The sequence below is a fragment of the Alligator mississippiensis genome, chromosome 2, assembly GCF_030867095.1.
Source record: "Alligator mississippiensis isolate rAllMis1 chromosome 2, rAllMis1, whole genome shotgun sequence".
In the NCBI taxonomy this organism is placed as follows: Eukaryota; Metazoa; Chordata; order Crocodylia; family Alligatoridae; genus Alligator; species Alligator mississippiensis.
In genome coordinates, this window is record NC_081825.1 from 137,338,262 (window position 1) to 137,363,853 (window position 25,592).

Consider the following 25,592-nt stretch of genomic DNA (forward strand, 5'->3'; position numbering starts at 1 on the left):
TTTCTGTGAGGACTGAGGCAAAGTGGCTATTGAATAGCTCCAGGTTCTTTGTGTCTTCTGTTAAGAGTTCCGCTGGCTTGTTAACAGTGGACCCATAGCTTCCTTGGTCTTTCTTTTCTGTCCAGTATAGTTATAGAACCTCTTCTTGTTGTCTTTAACTTCCCTCACCAGCTTTGCCTTCCTGAATTTGTCCTTGCAGGTTCTTGCTATTTTCTGGTAAATTCCCTTGGTGACCTACATTTTTTTCCTTTGCCTGTATGTGTTCCTTTTGCATTTAAGGCTTCCTAGAAGCTCCTTGTGCAACCATATTGGTCTCTTGCTATTCTTCATGTGCTTCCACTGTGTTGGAATAGTTTCCTGTTGGACTTCCAATACTGTGCCCTTTTGAAAGTCCCAACCCTTTTGGGTGCTTTTATTCTTCAATCTGTCTTCCCATGGCACCGTGCCTACTAACTTTTTGAGTCAAATGAAATCCCATTTTTTAAAATGTGCAAGTCCTAGTTTTGCTTTCCGCATCTCAAGATCTGGAATTCTATCATACTGTGATAGTTTCCTCTCAAGTTTCCCATCACCTTCACATCCTCCACCAGTTCTTCCCTTTTGGTCAGGACAAGATCCAAGATAGAGGATTCCTTAGTTGTATCCTGAATATTTTAGAATGGGAAAGTTATTGTACACACAAGTTAGGACCTGGCTTGATATTTTATGTTTGGCTGTATTGTTCTTCCAGCAGTTGGCCAAAAAGCTGAAGTCTTTTATCAGTACTATCCCATAGCATTTGGATAGAATTGTCACTTCCTTGAAGACTGCTTCATCTATCTCTTCTTGCTGATTTGGTGGCCTATAATAAATCCCCATCACCATATCAGTGTATCTTTCACCTGAACTTTCATTTCTACCCATGAGAACTTTTACAATCTTTTCTCCAATGCCTGAAGAAGGGTGTTTGTGCCCAAAAGCCTGCAATTAAAGATTTTATTTTTTATTTTTTGCAAAAATTAAGTTGGTTTAATAAAAGATATCACCTTTATCATGAGTTCTGATTCCTTTTGCCTCTAGACCAATACAGCTACAACCTTGGATACCTGACGCATCTTCTACCTTTCACGTATGGTTGTACAGCATCTAGGAGAATTGGCATCCTTCAACATTTTGGGGATCCCTGGGTGTTACCATAACTCAAACTCAATAATAATAATAAAGACATACAAATAATGTATGGATGTGGATATTTAGTTCAATACCATCTGATGAGTAGGTACCACTTACTGCCAATCTCCTGTGTTAAGTAGAGCATCCTAGACCACCTTACACATATGAGTAAAAAGAATGTGGCCTTATTCGGCATTTAGAGTTCTTATCTCTTCATTTCTAAGCAGTCTGTGCTTATTTTCTACATGAAAATCTCCGCTCTAGTAACTCCTTTGGCAGAGAAGGCCTGTCTGGTTGTGTCTTATTGGTATGGAACAGAACTCTATATAGCATTTTCTCTTATATTAGTTTTGACTTCCAAATCCTCAGGCAGCTGTCTGTTCATTTATGCTAATGTGCATTTACCATCTGATTGACTGGTGGACCTTGTTCTTTTGAAAAAAGAAAGAAAGACTAGTTATCACATTAGTATCTGAAGGGGAAGGATAAGTGACCTCTATCTACAGTAAACAAGATCCCTGAGTTTCTAATTCAACAAATGTCATGACATTTTCCCAACAAATTAGATCAATATTAGGTTGAATCATGCAGCTACCTAACAGAACAGGCTGATAATCTGACAAATGCATTTGCAGATATACTTATCTGAAGAACTTCACAATAGTTTTTATTCAATATGTGACACATTTTATTTATCATTTATCCAACTTGGTTAAAGAGTGCCTTCAACTTCAAAAAGGGGCTGCTCCCCAGCACAAATATTTACAAAGGTTATTTATGTATGTTCATTTATTACTTATGTATGCTCAAACACTTGTTTGGGATGGTTCAGACAAGGATGATACTACCGTAAGCAAGGGTATGGACTACATAACCTCCTAAGGCCATTTCTAACCTTGTTGTTCTATGCATCTCTGATTGCAAATGAATCCTCCTAGGATATCACTTATTTTTCATATCTTTTTTTTTTTTAATAGATCATCCTTCATATCAACTTTGTAGCACATTTGCCCCTTGTTTTCAGTGCTCAATACTGAACAGTTAGTTTTCAAACTTGTGTATAGAATTCAGTTACAAGCTGCCAATTCATGATCGTGTGTTCTGTGCAAGAAAATGATGTCACTGAACTGAAATCCTGATTCCGCTAAAGTCAAGAGCAAAACCCGCAATGGGTATGGACAGGTGTTACATTTTTGGTGGAAGAAATACCATCCTACCACTAGAAACTGGAACCATACAGGCATTCATGAAGTTTCTCTTAGAAACAAATGCCTGGCCATTGTCAATTACTTCAAAACAGCCAAAATCTCAACCTTAATTTAAAGATTTACTCAGAACCTGACAAAATTCTGCTAAACTGCCCTAGTTGTCAGTGTGCTGCAAAAGGCTAACTGGCCTGCACAGGGAGTTTTCCACAGCCCTTTTAATTCTTACTAAAGATAGGATCTGCCCATGCATGGCAGCAACACTTTTTGGTGATTTCAACTGCATGATCATCAAAGGGAAAATGTATTGCTTTGCAGGCTGAATTGACCCCTAGATCCCTAAATCACAGTACCAAAAGATGGGTTAAGGTGCATTGTTTTACCTTCATGTAGCTCAAATACAGTCCAAATCAGGATGGAAAAGAACAATGAAGTAATTTAATCCCTAATACATTCTTAAAGGGTCACTGAAGGACTGTCCGCTCAAGTGTGGTTACTAGAGCTTTGCCCAATCTTGTACTCAATAGCAGAGGCAATAAACTTGCTTCAACTCTGATGTGGTAAAAACTGATGTCTACGATTATCTTTAAATGTTGGACTAGCCTTATTGAGTCAAAGGGACATACTTAAAGTTAAACAAATCCCTAAAGTCTTTGCAGGACTGGGGCTTTATTTCATAACCTCCAACTTTCTTTTCAAATATATTAAATATAATTGATGTTAATAAATGAAGGAAAAGTTACAAAAAAAAAAAAGGATTTTTCTCCCACTTTACACAGCAAAATCTCAAAGGGTGTGTCCATCTAGAAAACAAAGATTTGACTGCAGGCGTGCTTGCAGTAGATTTAACTTAGATAGCTTGGATAACTGCAGCAATAAAGACACAGCCAAATGGATTTCAATGCATAATAACTGCCTGAGTAAGCATGCAGGGTCTCAGGTGGCATGGCAGGATGGGCCCTGAGGGCTGCCATGACATACCCCTGTGGGCTATGCTGGTCCTGCCCCTACTCCAGGTCCTTGATATAATCCCCTTTCAATCTTTCCTGCATGCCTTAATGTTCTTTTATGTTGACTGGAGGCTGTCCCTGACTCTGGAATGATCTCCTTATTGCCTTGCAGGCTCACTCAGGCTCTGCTCTCTCAGGCCTGTCTGCTAACAGAACCTTGCCTGTTTTCTGAGGGGGGCTCGTGTACCCAGTCAGAACTCCTCGTACCCTGTTGGCATAACTTGAACTCAGTGGTCACAACTTGTGACTCTAGTGGCTCTAATCAACTCTTAAGAGCTCCAATTGTGGCCCCAGCCTCCCCGATAGTTATGCCCATGCTTTGCAGATGTCACTTGCTGGTCCTTCATTCTCCTGTACAGGCTTCAGCCCCCTTGGCCTCTGCCCACATGTTACTCTGGCAGTGGGCGTCTAACCTGGGCCCGCTTGCTCTGGCCTAGGTTCTTGGCCTCAGCCTCTCTCTTTCTCAGGGCTCAGCCTCTGGGCACTCGGGGCTTAGACTCTACCCCAGTCTCCCTCTTGTCTCTCTCTCTAGTGCCACTGCCTCAGGAATGGATCAAAACCCAGAGTGCCTCTCGGGCAATCTGTATGGCCTTTTTACCACTCCTACAACCACCATCTGGTCTTCTGGTATTTACTATCTTTACCACAGCAAAACAAAAGAGACAGCCTGTCCAGGTACACAAAAAGCAAACAAGAAGATGAACTCAAACTATCCCCACCCTGTGCAAATTTGGAACAAAAAGGAGGCTTCTTTGCCTGCATGCCAGGGCTCCCACTATCCCACTCCAGACTCCACAGCAGCTTGCCTGGGAGGTCACAGAATCATAGAAAGTTATGGTTGGAAAGAATCTCAGGAGGTCATCTAATCCAACCCCCTGCTCTAGCTCCAACTAGATCATCCCAGCAAAGGCTTTGTCTACCCAGGTCTTTAAAATCTCCAAGGGTAGAGATTCTACAACCTCTCTGAGAAAGTTTTTCCTAATATCTAACTTAAACTTCCCTTGCTGCAACTTGAAACCATTGCTCCTTGTTCTGTTATCTGCTGCCACTGAAAACAGTTGAGCCCCATCCTCTTTGCAAACACACTTCCCACTCTTCTCTTCTCCAAACTAAATGAGCCCAGTTCCCTCAGCCTCTCCTCATAGGTCATGTGGTCCAATCTCCTAACCATTCTTGTTGCCCTCCACTGGACTCTCTCCAATGTGTCTATATCCTTACTATAGCAAGCACCCACCATGATATCATCCTTGTTGCTCTCCCTTCTGATCCTAACCCAGAGACTTTCAAGAGGCTTGTCTCCATTTTCTTACTGGAGCCTTGAGCAATCATACAGCTTTTTTACACAAAGAACAAAACTCCTCTTTCTCTTCTTCCCTGCCTGTAATTCCTGAACAGTTTATACCCAACCATAGGGTTACCATTCATCCCATTTGGAAATATGGGACATCCCAGACATGGCTTCTATTCTCCCCTCCCTGCTCCCAAGTCAGTGGCCTGCTACAGGGAGAGGCAGAGAAGCATGCTGTGACAGGTAGCCTGCCGAGTCACCTTCCTGGGACTAACTGCAGTCAGAGGTGCCCACTTTCTCTTCCCCACTGGACTGTGCCCTGCAACCAGGACATTCATTTTAATCGTATCCCAGGACCGACCTCCAAAATCTGGGAGGGGCCCAAGAAAAATGTGATGGATGGTCATTGTACCCATCCATTCCAGTGCTCCAGTCGTGCGAGCTCCCACCAAGTCTCTGTTATTCCAATCACATCATAGCTCTGTGGCTGTGCAAGGACTTCCAGTTCTTCCTGCTTGTTTCCCAGGCTCCATGCATTCGTGTACAAACACCTGAAGTAACTACCGATTCCCCTATTTTCTCAGCAAGAATGAGAAGGCCTTCCTGTTGCCCCCTCCTGCTTGTGCTTCTTCCAGGTCACCCACTTCCCCACTTACCACAGGGTCCTCATCCTTTCCCACCCAGGGCTAGAGTGAACTTCCTGGCCTGAAGGCAAGTCTCTTATACTGGTATGTCCCTCCCCTTCCAGCCAGTCCAACCTATCATGCAGTGCGAGCCCAGTGTTCTCTCATTGGTCAATTCAGCTCTGCTTGGTTTCAGTGAACTCACAGCAATGATTTTGATGACTGCAGAAACCCTGTTTCCACCTCCTGTACTGTTTTAGTCTATATTCCCATCCCTTCAGGACACAGAGACTCTACTCTTAAAGGGCCCTCACACGCCCTGCTTGTTCCCCAGCCTTCCCAGTAACAAAGTAAGGTGTCCCTGTTACAGACGTTTCCTGGGCCAGGTACAGACATTACACTTTTACAGCTATAATGGATTGGAAACCAGTCTATACCCAGAACGAAGCCGAAGTTTGGCACACAAAAGCAGTTTATACCCATAACAGGACACAAGTTCAGCACACACAAACTGGTTTAAAAATGATGGAATGGTCTAAGATTTGCCTCCCGCACCAAAGGGTGAATGTGTGTTCTGTTCATTACTGATCTACACTACACCACTTACAGAAAACTGCATAACTTAGATTGATTCTGCCTCAGTCTTTTAAATGTCTGTATCTAACTGTGAAGCCCACACTTAAGTCTGTGCCACTACATCTTCAGGGCTACTGACCCTACTACCTCAATCAAACTAATATGAGTGTGCCTGAATGGGCTGCAATCACACCTCTGACTGCAGTGCAAACATAGTCTAAAAGAGCTAAAAAGAGAAACAGGAACAAAAACATCCAAGTTGTTTTGACTACCACCTATGAAATCTCAAGAGAAATCGGACTGAATAATGGGTACGATTAATGTATCTGGAAAGACAAGAGTAGGTCCATATACTGATACATTTAGCATCTCTCTTGCACCTCAGGAACCCCAAACCCAAAGCAAAGAAGATGAGCTAATAATGAAGAGGAGTGCAGTTTAATATATGTTTTATTGTCACAGTAACCCAAACAATCTAACTATGTGTGCTACAGCATGCAAAAAACCAGATAATATAATACATCATACTTAATCTGGGGAGATATTTGAGCTATGCAAATGTTTCAGATCTGAATTTAGGCTACAAACAGACATTGCATTTGTCTCAGGGGAAACCATTTTCTCCTGAGACAAAGTGTGATTACTCAGATGTCTAAGCTTGTGGTCTCGGGACAAAGCCTAGAAAGGTTAACAGGAAAGGAAGTGTTAACAGTGTGTCCTGGGACAACATGAAGTGTGTCTGGACAGTTATCCCAGGATCGAATCATTGAATCTAGACCAGAAAAGTGAAAGTGCATTCATCCACTCACTAACCCATGATTGGAAGGAGAATGTGTATTGAATCCCGGGACTTCTCCTGGGATAAACTGGCCCCAGGACAAATGCAATGTCTGTTACTAGTCTTACAAGTGTGATTGGTTCTCATGTCTCTCTATGCATTATATATATATATATATATATATATATACACACACACACACACACACACATACACACACACACACACATATATATATATATATATATGTATATATATCAAATAACAAATCCTACATTACTGCAACATTAATTTTTCAGAGCTAAATACACAAAAATTAGGGAATAAAAAAGATTATGTTTCTTATTGCAACATTAACTTATCCACACCACACATACTACTTTATACATGTAAATGGAGCAAATACTGTAATCAAGGTTGAAGGATACATTTTATTATAACCCTAGGTCCTGGCCTTGCAAAGACTGAGAGTAAATCTAAATAACTGGGCATGCTTATACAGTGCAATATAAGTGTGTATAGGACTGGATCACAGAATACAAACCAGAATTTTATGACAAAAACGCTTTCTCGCAGCTGAATTTCCTATGTTTGTTTTCAGCCAAAAGATGGATATTTGATAGAAATTAAAAAACAAAACAAAACCTTTTTCTCACATTTCCGAGTGATATGAGAAGTAAAAAAAAATAAAAAATGCTCCAGGTATATTGTTTGTTTGTGTTGGTATATGGATAGCTCAAGGTTAGCTGAATGCCCAAAGCACAACTTAGCATGGTCTATCTGACAACTCCTACTAAGGGCAAAGGAAGTTCCATAAGAGGTCTTAGGCATGTAGGTTGTAGCCATGTTGGCCAAAGGACATAGGCAGACAAGGTTTAGACCTAAGAGGTCTTAGGTCACTTTTAGGTTCCCTAAGAGGTCTTAGGGTGGGGAGGGGCTTTAATTAGAGTGACTCTGAGAGCTGCTGTAATTAAAGCACAGCAGCATCTCACATATTAGCATTCCCGTGCTTCAAAAGAGTGGTGGAGGCACTTGAACCAAAACTCATTCAACAAGCTTTGGTTCAAGTGCTCCCACTGCCATACTGAAGCATGGGGTTGCTAATACATGAGCTGCAGAAGCTGGTTGGAGTACAGTAATTACCACACTGCAGCAGACTCGATTAATCGGAGCAGCTCCACAGCATGTCTACGAGCACCCTGAGGGATTGGGCCCCAAGATCTCAAGCAGCACATCTGGAAAACCCTTGATGTCCTTGTAAAAAGTCATTTGCAGTTAAGGAGTAGTTTGTGATTTTACAAAACTACAGGCACATTTGTCTATGGGGTTTGTCTCTCAAACTGCCTGTGGCACTAGTGAGCCATGGAAAAACAAAACAAACAAAAACTGAAAGAAACCCCCTGATATTTGTCATCTGAGCCCACGTTTCCCAGCCTGACACCTAAAATTAAACTCTTAATTCCATACGCTAGGCCTAAGGTGTGCCTCTTGCTATTCCCTTCCATAAGGATGCTCTGCAGTTTGGTATATGTCTACCTCTGCCCTGTTGCCAAAGGTTGCATTTTTTTATATTTCTCCTAAGTTTGTAAGTAACAGGGAGAAAAAAAAAAAAAATCTAAACCCACACAGTGACTCTTCCTGAGCGAATATGAGCCATATGTAAAATGCATTTGGTTTTGATTAACCTATGTGTGTGGATGTGTGTGTGTGGATTCTTTTCTCCTGTGTACATAGACCCTGCCTTGAGTAACTCAAAAAAATGTCTGAATGGATCTTCTCCCATTTTTGAGCATTTTTTTTTTCCATCTTTAAATTGGGAGTTTCTGCTTCAAATTATCCTGGAAACCAGGGAATGATAAAGTTATCCTGTAACCTTGACTTAGGAATTTGCTGCCACAGTAGCTAGAGCAATCAGATTCACAGATATAAGAACAGCATGGCAGACATTCAGTCAAATAACTTGACACATTTATTAAAAACACTAGAAGTACCTGGACATAGGCCCTGCAAGAGCGCTCCCTTTTCTGAAGCTGAATCCAGAAAGACAGCGGATTAAAGACGGAATAGAAAAAACAAGTTAGTGACAGAAGAAAACTAGAAACACATTAAAGAAAATACCCTGTACAAAAACCTCATTTCTCTTTTGATCAGCTTCTAGGGGGAAAAAACATGCAAGCTAAGCAGCCATGGAGTGCTGTAAGGACTGGCTTGAGAAACAGCCGGTTAGTTCTTTTCAGAAAAGCAAAGACTGGAAACTATGCTACAGCAGCTGTTAGTTATGGCAGGAGATACTGAGATGAACTGTAACTCTTTAGTAGATTAAATTTACCTTGCAAATTTGTATTGTGCGTTGCATTCCTCATCAAACCATGCCAGAGAAGATGGAGCTGATCCTCATGTAGAACAAGGGTGGGGAGATACAGTGACCAGAACATGATTACAGTACCCAGAGGAAAAGCCAAGGGAACTTTTATCTGATCAGCTCCTGCACCAAGAGCAAAGAAGCCACAGCAGCACGATCCCTTGGACAAACTGTACAAGCCTGCCCACAGCTGTGATCCACACACAGATGGTTCACCCATACATAACCCTGAATTGCTGGACTTTGCTTGCTATTGGTACCTGACCTAATTAGAGTAAATCTACTGCCTACTGGTGCTGCAATCATCCCACTGACTGTGATGCAGACATATTATGAAACCATATCTGCACTACTGCCAACCATGCCAGGGGGTGCTACAGTGACTACAAGAAAGCTCCCTACACACAACCTCCCCATGTGTAGCTGATTGGTTTAATCCTGTTTATTGTCATGTACCCATCTCTGCTCTAAGACAGCTACAGAGTATCTTTTTTGGGGTGCAAAGTGGACATGCTTTGGCATGCTCCACTGACATTGTAGATATGCTCATTACGTCCCACTGAGGACACTTTACATTCCTTTAATTAAACTGCTTCTGTAAGGTCTGATTATGCACCCCTTTCTCATGCTGGCTCAAGACTCCCACTGTAACCAATGGGGCTACATGCATAAGCACATGCCTTACACATTCTGAGTGGCATTTACATAGAGAGAACCTACTGATTATTAGGATCCTAATTCAGGTAAGCACGCTGGTGTGCACACACTTCTAGCAGGTTACATTTCAGTATGTGCTTATAAACTGGGTCTTAAATATATACTGAAAAATTGTCTTGTATTGGGACCCAGAACAGGATTTGCTCAATGCAGCAAAGGGTTGGCCTACATTGTACTTAAGTGCACCTTGCACTGATATACTTATGATAACTTTAAATGCACTAGCTCAAATACTGTTAGCAGTGCAGCAGTTTAGCCTGGGCTGGGAAACCTCCCTGTGAAGCTGAGTTACTACCCTGTAACTTACCCTGATCAGAGTGCTACTCCTACCAGTGCTCAATTTTGACACCACTGTATTTACCTGAATCCAACGTGACTCTGAATTTAAGATACCCCTCCGCTCCCCACATAATGAGGTTCTAGACATGGAAATGGCTATGTCTGTTATAATTTTCCATGTATACAATCTAATTATTGGAGGGTCATCTTAAGTTGCAGTGAGGAAAGCAGTTGTAGGGGGGAGGTGGTAGGCGTGCAGGCAATAGGGGGGCAAACAATGGTAGAGGAGTCAAGTAGCCTTATCCCTACACCTTGCCCCCTTTACACTTTGACCCCTACCACCTGTGTCCTTCACCACTTGTCCTCCTGCTGCCTGCATGCCTCAGCACCTGTCCTCCCACAGTGCCTGTTCCCTGACACCTCCCTGCTACTTGCCTCCAACCTGGTTATGACACCCTGTCCCCCCCCCACCCCACCACTGTCTCTGTCCCCTGCCCCTCCCTGCGCCACTTACCCTCTAGCTGCAACTTGGCTCCATCCCTGAGACAGCCTGGGGCACAGAGTGTGTAGTTGCTCCAAACCCAGCCATGTTATGCAACAGCTGCTGAAGTGGTTGTGATAACTTCAGCTGAGCCCCACTACCAGAGCCCAGATGCGAACTGCTGCCACTGTTGCTATGAAGTAAGGCTGGAGCTGGAGCAACTACATGCTCCCTGCCCCAAGCTGGAGCAAGGACGAGCCCCACCAGAGCTGGAGGGTAGGTGGCAGCAGTGTGTGGGGGGCAGGTTCACACTGGGATGGGTGATAGCTGTGATTCTGACCCCAACCCAGGGCCAGGCCTGGGGCTGGGGTCGAGGCCAAAACTATAGCAGCCTCCCAGCCACCTTGTACTCAAATCCAAGACCAGGGGCTTTTTCCCCCCATGTTAAATTGGGCCTCATCTGGGATTTAAGTAAATATGGTAATTCAGGTTTTTCTACTTGAGCTGTAATGATGGCTGTAAGTGCAGTATAGACACACCTTAAGCGTATGATGTAAATTCAGGCCTCTCAAATCATGCTGCTGCAGGTGTCATCCCTGCTGATGTATGTCAGTATGAATTTTGCATTAAGAGACCTTGCATAGATTGACTCTCAGATCAACTCACATTTCTTATGGCACTAGGGCAACTGAGAGCAAAATATAGCCCCTGAGGTTTTGCAGAACTAAAAAATAAATAAATCAGACTCAAGTCTAATGTATAGCTTAATTCTAATGGGCACACGTCCAATGCCTGCCCCGATGTGTTCTAATTAGAATGCATCGGAGAAGACTCGATTAATCAAGTCTGTTGGAGCATGCTCATTAGCTCACTCCAGCAGCCTCAATGTTACTTGTATTCAGTGTCCCCATGTTTCAAAAGGGCGGTGAGAGTGTTTTAACTAAAGCTTGTGGGACAAGCTTTAGTTAAAGCGCTTGTGCCGCTATTTTGACGCAAAGGATGCTGAATACATGAGACAGTGTGGGCGCTTTAATTAGAGCAGCTCCCGCCCACCCCGAGCACATGTGAAGATGCCCTATGTTTCACAGCAATATTTTAACAGAAACAATCTTCCCTAGTGTAGACCAGGCCAAACTAGACTTTACAGAAACAAGGATAGATCAAAGAAAGCCATGCTACTAATTTCAATATTATCCATGTGGGAGGCTCTGCTAATTTGCAATGCTACTTGAACAATTATTACAGTAACTAGGCCTGATCCTGATGTAAACCTCAAGCTTCTAGTGAAAGAAAGGTTGCTGATGAAAGGATGGCTTTTCCATTATTGCTCCAATTTATTTCAATTCATTTTATACCAACTTGCAGAAAAAATAAGAACACAGAGGTCAAGGGCTGAGCCAAGTCCCTTCTGTGTCCCTCACATGTTTCCTCTAACGCTCAGAAAAATATGTGATGGTTGGTGCATGCATTTTTTTTTTCTTTCTGACTAAATAAAAACAAAACTCTTTACAAATTACATTTTTTTTCTGACGTGCTCTTGATCAGCGAAGGGGAAGGGGGAACGAGGAGGCTGCTGCCTTTTATTTGCCCAACGCTACTTCCAGTTTTAATGCATGCATTCTTAAATGAGCACAGAGCAGTTGCTCCTCTAAGGAATTAAGTGGGGAATGAGAGCAAGTAAATTACTGAGCCTGTCATTTGGATCAGTGATTCGCATCGCTGTTTTGCAGGACTCCACACACTCCAGAATTTTAATGTGAAGCACAATTGATTTGTACTAGTTGACTGTGCAAACCTGCGGTGTGGGGGGGGGGGGGTAGCTAGAGGGGGCTACAGAAAGTGAGAACAGAGTAAACAACATACTGTCTAACTAATTTTTTTTTCTCCATTGCCTCCAAGTGCCCCAATGATGCTACCAAATTTCAGAGAAACAGATAAATGTCAGAAGGTGAAATATAAAAGGATTAAATATAAATGTTGTGTGTCACCATGAAATACTCAGAATAGCAAGCAGACTAGATTCATGTGTCCAGTTAGTACGTGACATTAATTGCCAGCTTTACCCGATGTTGTCAGATATCAACATTATTTTATATAAAGATTTGCAGTGGGGCTGTATTAAATAATGTTATGTCAATGCAACAGTTAATACAATTTCTACCTGCATGGTTATAAAATAGCTTGAAGCAATATTCATTAATAGCATCAAGATTACCCAGTTCATGGCACATGCAAAACATAGTATACGCAGGGCTCCCACTCCCATTTCTTAATTTTTTTTGTAATACAATGCAAAAGATCCTTTATGTTTAAAAAATAGTCAGTCGGCAATAATACTGTACATCAAGAAGATAACTTTACTTCCAGAGAATTATTTATTTTGCCATCCTAAGTGACATTAAACACAATGAATTACTAGTGTTAGCTGGGGTTTTTTCCCCACTCATGTAACCTTAAAACCACCTTGGGACCAAGTTCTGCTCTCAGTTACAGAGATGCTGGTGCCATTAAAGCCAGAAGTGTAACTGAGAACAGAATTTGGTACCTTATTTAAACAGTACAGCCTACAGAATTGTGCATCTACTAGTGGTTTGTTTAGAGCTGGTGCAGGCTTATAGGACCCACTATTTGAATCTCACAGAGGTTCAATTTTGAGGTCACTACTGTAGGTGATGCACAGGGGATTGGGCTGATTCCCAGCTCAGAGAATTTCACTGTAACAGAGCAAATTTACTGTATGATTTTCACAGATGAGGTTTCAGACCATTATTGCCAACTTTCAGCTTTTATAACATGCCAACTGCTGGCTACACCCAGTTTTCAGGATGTTGATAATAATGAGAAATCTCTCCTATCTGGGCATCATAGGAAACATATAATAATTTAACAAAGCAAGAAGTATTCTTGGAATGAGTCATAGATAGTAATAGCAATAGGAAGAAGAAGAAGAAAGGAAGAAGGAGGAAGAAGAACATGAAGAAGAAGAAGAACAAGAACTCTCAGATGTTGAACCACCTTGCATATCTTTGGTATGAATTTATTAGTCACTTCTTTATTTTCCCATGTTTGTTGAACACAATTGAGAGGTTAAGATTTTGGATCATTAATATCTCAGAACTTGAAAGTGTCTGGATCCAAGGGGTATTTTATACTTTTATAAGTACATCCCACAAATCTCTATGAGATGCTGAACCAAAGTCCCAACTGCTAAGACTCTCTCAACTGAAAATGTCAATTCCCTCACTTATAAAGAACCATCACTTCATAAATGGATCCAGCAATAAAATCACCGGGCAAAATTCTGCTCTCAGTTGCAGGAGTATAAATCCTAAGTAATTCTGGCAGCTTTAGCAGAGTTATTATGGAGCTGCACTCATGGGTAGTAACTGAAAATGGGATCAGGTTCATGATGTTCAATTAGCTAAATATTTACGTGTATACATTTCCCAATACCAGAAGCACTCTTGAATACTTTAGAGTGAGGCCTCTTAACCATTACCAAGAAAAAAAGCCTTTGCTTAGTCTATTCTTCCTTCCAAAGGCACTTGTTTCTTACCTTGTTTAAGCTACGTGCAGCACTATCTTTCCCGCCTGGTGTCAGGTTTCGGAGCTGCACATCAAGTAAGCCCACCAGCTGGTCCATGGCGCGCACTGAATACGTGATGTCACCAGCATTCAAATGGTTTTTCGTTTGCTCTGCAAGCTCTCTGGCAATGTTGGCAGCTGTTTCCCCTGACTTCAGCTAGGATATAAAAAGGAGAAAATCAAAAAAATATTGTACTGTCCCTAGCTAATTGGTAAAAAGCATGGAAAGAAACAGGAAAAGGGCCCTGTTATCAATGCTGAGATGTTTGGACAAGCACCATACACATCTCAGATAGGCAGCTTCAATTTTTGTGTGAATGTAAATGTTGTCAATTATCCAGATGTTTCATTTCTGGCTAGGTTTGCAAGTATGCTCATACATGTTATCTCTTTTCTTCTGAGAGACAGCTGCTTGTCCTCTATTTTGCACAAGTGACACCAGTATCTGCACTGAGGAAAGCAGGAGAATAAAGAGGGATTGTGAAATGTTAATTATTCAGTGATTTTTTCCTGCTATAATGAAGAGGTGCTATTATTATTATTGTTGTTGTTGTTGTTGTTGCTGTACTTGATGTTGTTATTATTATTATTACAACAATTACAAAGCCTCACCCCAGGCCCATAATGCTAATACAGCGAACTGTTTCCTAAAACATGGGTTCAAATAAGGAGAACACTAGAAGAGGTCTGCTGACTTATACTCTGTGGGCTTGAAGCTGATTAAACACACCTATCCATGTGAAGGGGTGTAGGTTGTAGCCATGTTGGTCTAAGGACATAGGCAGAAAAGGTTATTTGGGTGAATCTGATATCTTTCATTAGACCAACTTAAATAGTTGGAAAAACAATTATTAAGCAAGCTTTCAGGTTCAAAAACCCTTCATCAGGCTAAGGAAGTTTCAGCAGTTGGTGTGTGCTCTTCCTGGATGGAATGAAAAGTAAAGGTGGCAGTGGCTGCGCTGGTATGCATACAAGATAGGCAGTCAGTGAAAATGTAGATTGAGGAGTCATTGGGTGAGAGAGAGGCTGGGGAGGGGGAAGGGAAGAGCGAGAAGGGGGATGAAAGTGGAGAGATACCTGGGGAGTCAGATGTCAGGCAGGTTATAATGTGTCATAAATCCAATGTCTATATTTAGTCCATGATTTTTAGTATCCAGGAGGTTGATGAAGTGGAGTTCATTGGCTCGTATCTGGGAAGTGTTTTGTAAGTTTCCTTTGAGGATCAGGACTGAGAGATTGGAGAGAGAGTGGTTTTCTTGTGAGAAATGTGCCCCCACCGCTAATTGGGTATTCCCATCTTCGATAGATTTCCGGCGTGCGTTCATTCTGGTGCGCAGTTGTTGTTTGGTCTCTCCTACGTATTTTCCATCAGGGCATTTGGTGCATTGGATGAGATATATTACATTTCTGGAGGTGCAGCTGTAAGATCCAGGAATGCTGATGGCTCTGTTGTGGGGTGATTTGTTGTGGAGATGTGTTGTCAGGTTTTGCATTTCTTGTCATGGCATGGTCTGGATCCTTTTGGTGTGTTCTGGGCTTGAGGAATTTTGCTTCTGGTGATGAGGTTATTGAGGTTCGGTGCTTGTTTGAAGGCTAGGATGGGTGGTTCTCTCTCTTCCCCCCCCCCCCCCCTTCCCCAGCTTGTCTCTCACCCATTGACTCCTCAATCTACATTTTCACTGACTACCTGTCTTGTATGCATACCAGACCAGCCTCTGGGTTCTTTACTTTTCATTCCATCCAGGAAGAGCACACACCAACTGCTGAAACTTCCTTAGCCTGATGAAGGGTTTTTGAACCCAAAAGCTTGCTTAATAATTGTTTTTTCAACTACTTAAGTTGGTCTAATAAAAAATATCAGATTCACCCAAAGAACCTTGTCTGCCTACCCATGTGAAGACACTAAGTTTAGTCCAGCTATTCCTGATCATCGCCATTAGAACTGAGATCAGAATCAGGTACTATTACTGCACAAGGCTGGAATCTGTAGGCATGTATTCCTTTGTATTGTAAACTGCCAGCTATTATTCCAGTGGATATAAAGACACAGAGGTGAGAAAGTAGATGCAGCTGCCTCAAACAGAACTACAAACTGGAATTCCTGTGGGTGGGGGTGGGATTTGTCAGCCATATGGTAACATCTCGATATCTAGCTTAGCACAAAAAATGTGTAAATATGCCTAGGTCTGCTGTCAAAATAACAGCAGCTCCTGAAACCAGCAAGATTACTAGATGAAGATTACTAGACGAAAGAAGAAGTTACATTTCACTCACTAGTCCCTGCAGCAACTAGTGAATCCTTAAAAAAGGAACAAGACTAAATAATGTAACCTAAATTAGCAAGAGGGGGAAAAAGCTATTTCCATAACATAGATTTAATAACTAAAAGCTGATTTAGCAGGCCAAAGCAATTCTGAAATGATGTACCATTTAGCACACTGGCCACTGTTACTGTAATTGGGAGCCATATTCCACAGTGGGAGAGCTTTATCTCAATTGCTTCTTTTTTTTTTTTTTTTTTAAAGCATGGATTTAACAGCTTAATATGTCTTCTCACTATCAGCATGAAGAGGCATTAAATCAACAGGGAAATGGGGTGAACCTGAAACACAGGAGTAAATTATCCTGTGCTGGCAGAAAAGAGACCTGGGATGATTCATAATATCTTAATATCACGATGATTCATAGACTAATGGATCTAACCATCACCTAAACTAGGGCTGTACAACTGGTGGTCCTCAAGCCACATGCAGCCCATGCGGGGTCAAATGGTTGTGCCTCAGCTCCTGCCTGCGGGCCACTTTCCTCATCGCTCTAGATGCAATAGCAGCTAGAGTCTCCAAGCACATACTCTGTCCTGCAGCTTATGCTTGCTCTCCCCACCCTAGGAGGTGAGCTCAGCACAAGAAGCAGGGGGTGAGGCTGGGGCTATACAGGCATATGGTTCAGTGGTAGTTGTGGGATGGTGCCAGCACACAGTGCAATTCAAGGAGCCCGTGGCTCGCCTTTGTACAGTTTCCACTAGTGATGCCCCCATTCGAGTAGTCCCGAGGGTGTTTGGCCCTAGGCTGCTTAGGGAACAGCTCTGACCTACACCAAGCCTGAACTAGAAGATTAACTCAACTTTAATTTGGATCTTCTATTTCCTCCTTTGATTTCTTTCCTTATCCTGTGATGTTCTTCCTTGCTTACTCTGTGCCTCTTTTCCTTCTCGTGTCTTTAGGGTGAGGGGCTAGCTAGCTCCATAAATCCAACAAGCAGAGAGAGCTACTCCCTTCCCTGATCCACCCAAAGGTTTTCAGTGATCATGGCACTAAAAGAGGTATTCAGCATTCCAGTTTGCTGGGGCTGGTGTTGTATATCAAAGGGGAATGTCCCAAGGCATGATAAATACAAAGGGTTAAGGGGAAAATAGAGAATCAGCTATAAATAATGCTATAAATTCACTAGTGGGTGAAAGAACCAATGTTGTTCTGTTATGTATATGCAATTTCCTATTGACTTTACCATCCAGTACCTAAAATTGGGTATTTCTCTTGCTCCCTCAGTTTTTGGTGACTATTTAAAATGCCAGGTTGCATGCAAACAGAAATAGCAGGCAGAGTTTCTATCTTCAAGTAAATCAATTAGCTGGTTTATAAATGAATAACCTACTGCCATCAGTTCAAAAGCAATAACCAGCTGATTTAATGAAACCAAAGTGAAGATATTCATATACTCATCTTCAGAGAATTAAAGCATATGATGATATAGATAAGATAAATGACAGAGATAATATGTTGTTCTTCCCATTAGACCAATAATAACTTATATTCAAGAATTAAATTATTTTAGCTTGGCTGTACATGCATCTAATTCCACTGAGACCATATCTTCTTCTAAACAGCTCCATCAGCCTCTGCCCTGCTGAGAATTCAAAAAGGCTTGAATCCCAATATGAAATTTGATTTTATGACCTCACCCGCCACCACACAGAGCCTAGCAAAAGATAACAGCTATTCCATACAGCCTTTCTTTTTATAGAACAAATATTCTTAAAATTTTCACTGAAGCTTATAAAATTAGCCTGCCCTTCCATGGGTGTTTTGGGGAGTTGTGTTAGTAGAAGGTACCAGAAATACAAACTGTTTCTCAGTGGTACATTAGCTTGTTGGAGCCATTGTTACTGAGTGAGCTCAAGGGCTTTATGTGCTGCACATTTACATCCTTCTGTTTATTATAAGGTTGTGCCAGTGTTGTGCAGGCTAGAGTGCTCACAGCAAGTTTCCAGGCTGCCATAAAGGCATGTCCATCAAATACAGGAGTGTTCTTCATAGAAATTGTAAAAAAGTATTTTTTTCAGTTGCAACCCACCTGCAAAACATATACAGGCCTTCAACCAGGTGGTTGTTCTATAGTGCCGCAGGAGATAAAAACTGCCTGTCTACACCTCTGATGCCAGTTCATGAACTGTTTCAGCATCCTAATGAATTCTGCATGGTTGAATACATGCCAAAAGATAGTCATCTGAAATAGCACCTGTTTAAAAATGTATTAAAAAGGCAAAGTTGTTAACTCCCATGAGGAAGGACAATTTGCCAACACCCATTTTTCCAGAGTGTTGAAAAACTTGGCAGCAGTCATTCTCCTCAGGCTGGTATTAATTTCTAAAGCTTTTCTCCAGCCATCATCAGTAAACACAAGAAATTCTAAACATTCCTTCATTCTCCCTACAACGCTCCTTGAGACGAAGGGTTGAGGTTCTTCCTGTCATTTGCTCATCAAAGTGCAGGAGTAGTTCTGGCTGCAAGTCTGAGAAGAAAGGTGATCTGACTTAAGGATATCTGATATGTGGCAGGTGATGGCTAGAAAATTATATTTAGAAATTTGCTTTTAGGAATTGGCTTGTAGATAAAGTAGATATGCATTAGAACAATGGTCCAGGGGAATGGCATCTAAAAGCCTGTTTGTGACAAAGTCTCCTTCAAGGCAGACACAGTGTCTGAGGCCAAGGGACAAGTGGGTATAAACAGACTGGGCAATTAAAGACATATACCACACAATTCCATAACATGAGATAAGGTGGCATTAAGGCACAGTGACCAGCTGCAGAGCCTTTGGGATTCCCATCTTTGGTGGGTGGATCAAATTAGAAGGCCAGGGCATGCCCAAATTAAGACACCAGTAAATGACCAAATTAAGATGTGTGCATGTGATGGGTTGGAGAAACAAAGGAATATGCTGACAGAACAGAACTTGGACAGTATGATGACCCCAGGGAAACCAATTAATGATGCCTGGAGATGAAGAGTCATCAGAGAAGAGAAAGAATACAAAAGGAGGGATTTCAGACCAGCAAAGGGTCCCCAAGTGTGGAACCTAAGGCCATCATGGATAGAGGGCACGCCACCAGCCTGTCTTACCCACCCCACTGGCATGGGGTGAGCCTCAGCCATCAACCTCCAAACTGCTGACATCTGACATTCAAGGAGGAACCTCAGGGTGAAGCCCACATACTGGCCAGACGTACCATCCCTCTGTGAACCCTAGCACTGGTAGATATAGAATCAGGTGGGAGGGGTTATTTTGTTTGCCTTACCTGTGTTATTCATATCTGCTATCACTGTTTATCTATAACATTTGTCTATTATCAAATGGAAGATGTCCTGTTCGATCTGAGGGTATCTGGGTCATAAATCCAGTGCCAACAGCAGGTAAGTTCTCTAAACTCTGTTAACAATTTTTCCACTGAAGTTTTGTGGTTCCAAGTCAGTGATTTTCAACGAGTGTGCTATAGGACTCTGGGGTGCCTTGAGACCCTTTCAAGGGTGGTGCAGGGTGCCATGCAGTGTTAGCACTTTTAAGTGTGCAAACATGATTCACAAGCTAAACCCAGAGAATTTCAAATGGGAATTCATAGGATTAAAACCATTCTGACCTGTTGTGGTCTTTCTGAGTTCTTTGCACCAGCAGAATTGGTGTATTATTTTTCTGTAGTCAGAAAATGAATGAAAATTAAGAACTAACATTTTGCAAGGGCTGCCTTCAGTCTAACAAGGGCTGCCTTCAGTCTACAAAGGTGGAAAACCGCTGTTCTAAGTGAGATTCTGCTGTAAACAACTCATTTTGCTTCCAATTACTGGCTTGACCACAAGCTGAAGAAATCGGTTCTGTCCCTTGTAACAACTATACTGTTGCTGTTATTTCTGTTTATTATATGTCAAAAGGAGATGGCATCTTCACAGTGAAGGAACAGGACAATGTGTTTTTTAAGGTTGTTTGTTTGCTTTGTGTGAGTTGGAGGCGGGGGGGGGGGAGGAGGAGCGTGCTGGTCTAAATGTGCCATAGAACCATAAGGTAATATATATCGATGGCAAAACCCATATCCACTTTGTCTGCAATTTCCATGAAACAGATATGGAGAGTAATTTAGATTAGTTTTTGCCAATGGCAGCTGCTGTATACAACTGCTGCATGATGTTTCATTTCTGGAGCTATGAGCCGGTTCTTTCAAAGCTTGCCTATTTTTGTTTGCACTGGCTAGCAAATTAATTGCTGTTACCACAAATGTCTGTACTCTGGCTGGGTGCTGGACAGTGTGTCTGTGCACATTCACTACTACAGTTCTGAAACAGCTACCTGCAGGCTTTGTGCCATAACTCTTTTGGATTCCCTTCACCCTGCATTTTCTACTTGTAGACAGCCTTTTAGGCCTGCTGTGTGATATCCTCATAAACGATGTCTTCTTTGTGAAGCTTGCAGCTGCGGTTTTACTTGCTCCATCACTTTGTAGATTGACGTGGCTGTTTTCAGAGTTAGCTGAGCAAACCCCGTTTCCCTAGAGCTCACCTCCCACATTTGGAGAGCAGGATATGCCAAGGAGACTACCATTGCACCAGTGGCTCCTGAGCTTCAAGTCCATAGTGTGGTTCTCAGTTTCTTTATTTTCTTTCTCAAGCAGAAGTCTTTTGTCACTTTTCTTCTTCAGAAATACAGAACATTTTTCTAGCTGGGCTAAGAGTCTATCATAATTGGCACTGCCCATAAGAAGGAACTGAAAACAGTAACAAATGCCCAGGGTCTCTCTCAGTTAACAGTACAGCCATATTCCTCTCATATAGAACAAAAACTTATATTTAAAGAGTTTCCAAGACTCCACCACTGTTTACACTTGCATTCAACAGCTAGGTTATCTCCTTATTGCTTCACATCAATCAAAGCAGGGCCTGTCCTTAGATACAGCCTGAAGCTAAGTGCTGTATCTAAGGTGCATAAAGTGCACTGAACAGATGAGAAATCCTTCTAGATGATCACCTCATGACCATTACTGGAATTCTCCTCAGGTTTACACTTCATTTAGTCCAAACAAATAATTTAAAGGGTATATCTGTAAAGCAGGGGTGGGCAAAATGTGGCCTGCAGGCCATTCTATCCAGCCTGTGGGGCCCCTAAAAATTTTAGAAAATAAATATTTATTTGCCCTGGGCTGCCTGTCATGTGCCCCTCGGTGGCTTGCCAAAACTCAGTAAGCGCCCCTCCACCCAAAATAATTGCCTGCCCTGCTGTATAGCAATGGGCCATACTATAAAAGCGCACACTGCCCAGTTATGACACATGCCAAATGCATGTCATGTAGATGTTGTAAAACTGGTCCTAAGTGTGTCCTGAGAAGACTCCAAAAGGTGACTACATCGTATTCTTTCAGTGTTCAGCACATGAGCAGTGTCCCTTAGCATGGTCTGTAATAGGATAGAGATGCCCAGAGAGACTGAGAGATGGACAGATACCACTGACCAGCTGCTAAGGGCAGGAGTGTCAAACATAGGGCCCTTGGGCTGAATACAGCCCATGTAGCAGTATGATCTGGCCTGTGGGTCTGGTGTATGGGTGAGACCTATTGCCGGGGGTGCCGCATGGGGTCCAGGAGACCGGCACAGTGTGTGCACTCTATGCGGTGCTGTTTAGACTGGCCCAGTGTGCTGGTTTGGGGACTGGTGAAGATTGCACTGTGCTGGTGCCAGCATGCAGGGCCTGTTCAGCAGGGCTCTGTATGCAACACATGCCCTTTGCAACCCTCCCCACCCCTGCAAGCCACATGCAGCAGACTTGGTGAATCTAGCCTGCGTACCACCTCTACATTGCGCCAGCTGCACCTGGTACCATGTATGGAGCTGGCACAGGGTGCATACAACATGCTGTATGCTGCTGGACTGGCTCAAGCACTGCTGCAGGACGCTGCCAAGCCAGGTCCCTGGCCCCATAGCCCTGGCAGCTGGGGGCCCCTCTGGCAGGGCTGGGAGGGGCAGGGAACAGTTGTGGATGGGAGACAAGGGGCACCAGCAGGGCCAGGGGTTTGTGGAGGGGGTGAGGGGCATCAGGAGGGCTGAGGGCAGGGAGGGGCCTGGACTTGTATTCTTTGAGCCTAGGGGGCAGGGGGAGCTCTCATTTTTCATGATAAAAAACCTGAAATCAAATATCAAAATGTATAGGTATTTAGAATGTATTTTATTATAGTGATTGAGGCACTGATAAGCTTCCAAATTGCTTTAAAATTGTAAATATATCAATAAAACATTGTGTTCAACTGATACATATATGTATAATGGCCTTTCATTTTAATCATGTATTTTGGGGGGTTATCAGATAATTTGTGATTTTTTTATCAGGGAAAACCAGGATTCCTATTAATCAGCTAGTCTGGTGGTATCATAAAAGAGTTACCAATCTTTTTGCTTGGCCTAAAATCTAGTAAGTTCAAGGAGCTCAAGCTTTCTAGCATCTGTGGTATGTCAGAGCACTCTGAAATTAATCCTTATTTTCCCATGTTTTGGAAAGGAGATACATATAAATGCAGCTTGTCTATTATATTTTTTCAGTAGGGGTGTCTACATTAATCATAGAATCATAGCAAATTAGGGAGCTCAGGAGGTCATCTAGTCCGACCCCCTGCTCAAAGCAGGACCATCCCCCAAGTATGTAATGATAACTATAATGATTTTGCAGGTAACTGAACATCAAGATAGTCAAGAGAAACAGTAAAGAAAGTAAGAAATGGGAATAGAGGGGGGCAAAGGGGCAGGGAAGGAGGGGAGAGAGAGAGAGAGAGAGAAGGAATGCTGTTTTCTAAAGGGTTCCCCTATACAATTCATTTGCAAAATCTACTCAGAAGAGCAATCTTTCTAACATCCAGCAGTGCAGTCAACTTGTCATATCAGGACTTTCTTACTTAGTCATAAAGAGTGAATAAATTCACATAAATTGCTGTAATAAGGATTCAGCCCACAGACTCTGTGGCGTAAACACACATCTGGTCTCTCTTTGTAATGAGATCAGCTGAAAGCACCACTGTGCATTAATAACAAAAATGTTCAGCATATTGCTCCCAATAAGCCCTGTTCATTCCGAGTCTGAGAGCTTTTATTGTCACATATTAATGTACTTTTAACACTGATAGATGATGAAGTGCCACCAAACATTCATCAAGAGACTTAAAAATCACAAGATAATGTATAGTTGTAGAGTTGTTTTTATTTCCGTTAGCCCTTCTGCAACTTAAAGTTAAAAACAGAAGGGAAATACTGAGTATGGAGCAATCCTTACACACTGGTAACAATTTTGCTATAATGGGATAATCCTGTGGATACAAAGAACAAGGAAAATCTCTGTGACATAGAAGAAAACAGCTTCTTCACTTGATAATTCTGTGTTTTCAGTGCTTGTTGTCCTTTTCCTGGCTTCTTACCATGCGATCTTCTTCTTTCCCTTCCCTTTTCTATTTAATGTTCTTATTTTAAATCTTATTCCCTCACCCCCACTTCTTCCAAGTGCTGCTATCTGTCACCAAGGCTTTAATATTTTTACTCTCTAAAGTTGTGTAGCCCAAGCCATTGATGTGGCTGTCAGTGCTGCTCACTGCTGTAATATAAGTTGTTTAAGTACTGTTTCTTTTGTAACCATCAGCCATGGTTTTTGTATTTGAGGCCCTATGCAGATATCATGTAAAAGTTTGAATAAAAGGCAGTCCACAGGCTTAAAGGATGCAGGACTATACCTTTTGAGTTATGTGGTTGATCCAGGGAGAAGAGCAGTTGCTGAGGTCCGGCCCTTGGGGGTCCCAGATCCCGTCAGGAGCAAGACACAAGAAAGTTGAAACACCTAAAATGAAATGCAGGAAAGATTCGCTGTTACCAGCTATCAAATGCCTTAATCAGTTTGGGCCCAGTCCCACAGACTTTATTCATTTCATAATGAGCTGAATTCTATTCAGCACTTACCACCCACTTAAACAATGTTTTAAGAACTCAGTTAGCAGGGTGTCTGGCTCTCTAGATATCTAATTCCCTCATTACCATAGCCCCTCACCATCTTCGATGTCAGGGCAGATCAGTGAGTTGGATAAGTACCATTATCTCCATTTCAAAGATAAGGAATTTTCAAAACCTAGCCTAAAGAGGATAATTGGAATGCTTAAATGCAGGCATCTATGAAAATAATTTGTATCTAGCCCTAAGTGACATGCCTCAAGTCACAAAGGAAGTCTGGGGTGGGGAAAGGAACTGACCTGGGTTTCCTGTGTGCTAAATTAGCTCCCCAGTGACTGGGACATCCTTCCTGTCTGCATTGCCTCACTGATGGCTCAAGGATCAGTCCTTGAGCTTGTGCATCCTCCTCTCCTGGTGCTTAGTGGAGGTTTCTCCACTTGATATAATTGTTAAACCAGAGAGATGGAAATACTCAAAGTTTAGAATCTATAAATAATAAGATGTGGTGCAATGCTTCCCCCTTCACCCCTTACTGACAAAAGAGACTTTCGGAGAAAAGCTGTTGCATAAAGACTTCCTAAATTCCCTCCTGGGAAAGACAGCAAAGCCATGTAAGACCTTGCAGATGGAGAGAAATACATCCTAAATGGTTCCATTAGAAACCTTTAAATGCAAGGAAACTGGATGGATGAGCCTGCATCCCATGAGTGCTCTGCACTGCAGAGCCAAATATATCAATAGGGAAGTAAATTATATATTGTGCCTGATACTCCTCTTCAAAGGGAGCAGCAAGAGGCCCACTGACGATACAGTGCAGTTGTAATGAATCACAGAAATTAGAGATGGAAAGGACCTACTGGCTGCTCTGGACCATTCCTTGTCAACAAGGGTTTTGTTTTTTTTCTAAAGCCTATTCCAAAATAGTTTATCCAGTCTAGTTTTTTAAAACTCGTGCAGAAGGAAGACCAGATTCCCTATGGAGACCATGCTGTAATCTCGCAGACCTGCTTGCTAGAAAATGGCTCCTGACATTCCACCTGGATTTTAATTTGGTCCATTCCACCATCCTATGCCCTGTCATCATAAATGACCATAACTTTCTTCTCTTGCTCAACATACAGTAAACTCTAGGCAGGATACTCTGGTACCTACAATTTAAGTGACCTAGAAGGACTATTAAAAGAAATCTTTTACACCTGGTCTTCATGAGCTATTAGTCTCTCTTCTCTCCTCCCACATAAAAGTATCCACCCTGGAAACTCCAATGATTCTGACTGGTTTGAGACAATGTGAAT

The 25,592-nt window shown here is 42.2% G+C and overlaps 1 protein-coding gene across 12 annotated transcripts in view; it reads right to left on the minus strand.

Moving 5' to 3' along the window:
- ADGRL3 (adhesion G protein-coupled receptor L3) overlaps nt 1-25,592 on the minus strand; it is a 904,177-nt gene that overhangs the window by 165,896 nt on the left and 712,689 nt on the right. For 11 of the 12 annotated variants that reach the window (XM_059722208.1, XM_059722204.1, XM_059722203.1 and 8 more), the window contains 3 exons: nt 24,087-24,190; nt 14,028-14,213; nt 8,624-8,662 (listed from right to left, as the gene is read on the minus strand). In XM_059722208.1, the coding sequence (XP_059578191.1) occupies nt 8,624-8,662; nt 14,028-14,213; nt 24,087-24,190 (329 nt within the window). The remainder of the gene's footprint in view (nt 1-8,623; nt 8,663-14,027; nt 14,214-24,086; nt 24,191-25,592) is intronic. The other variant, XM_059722205.1, reaches the window with a different exon arrangement.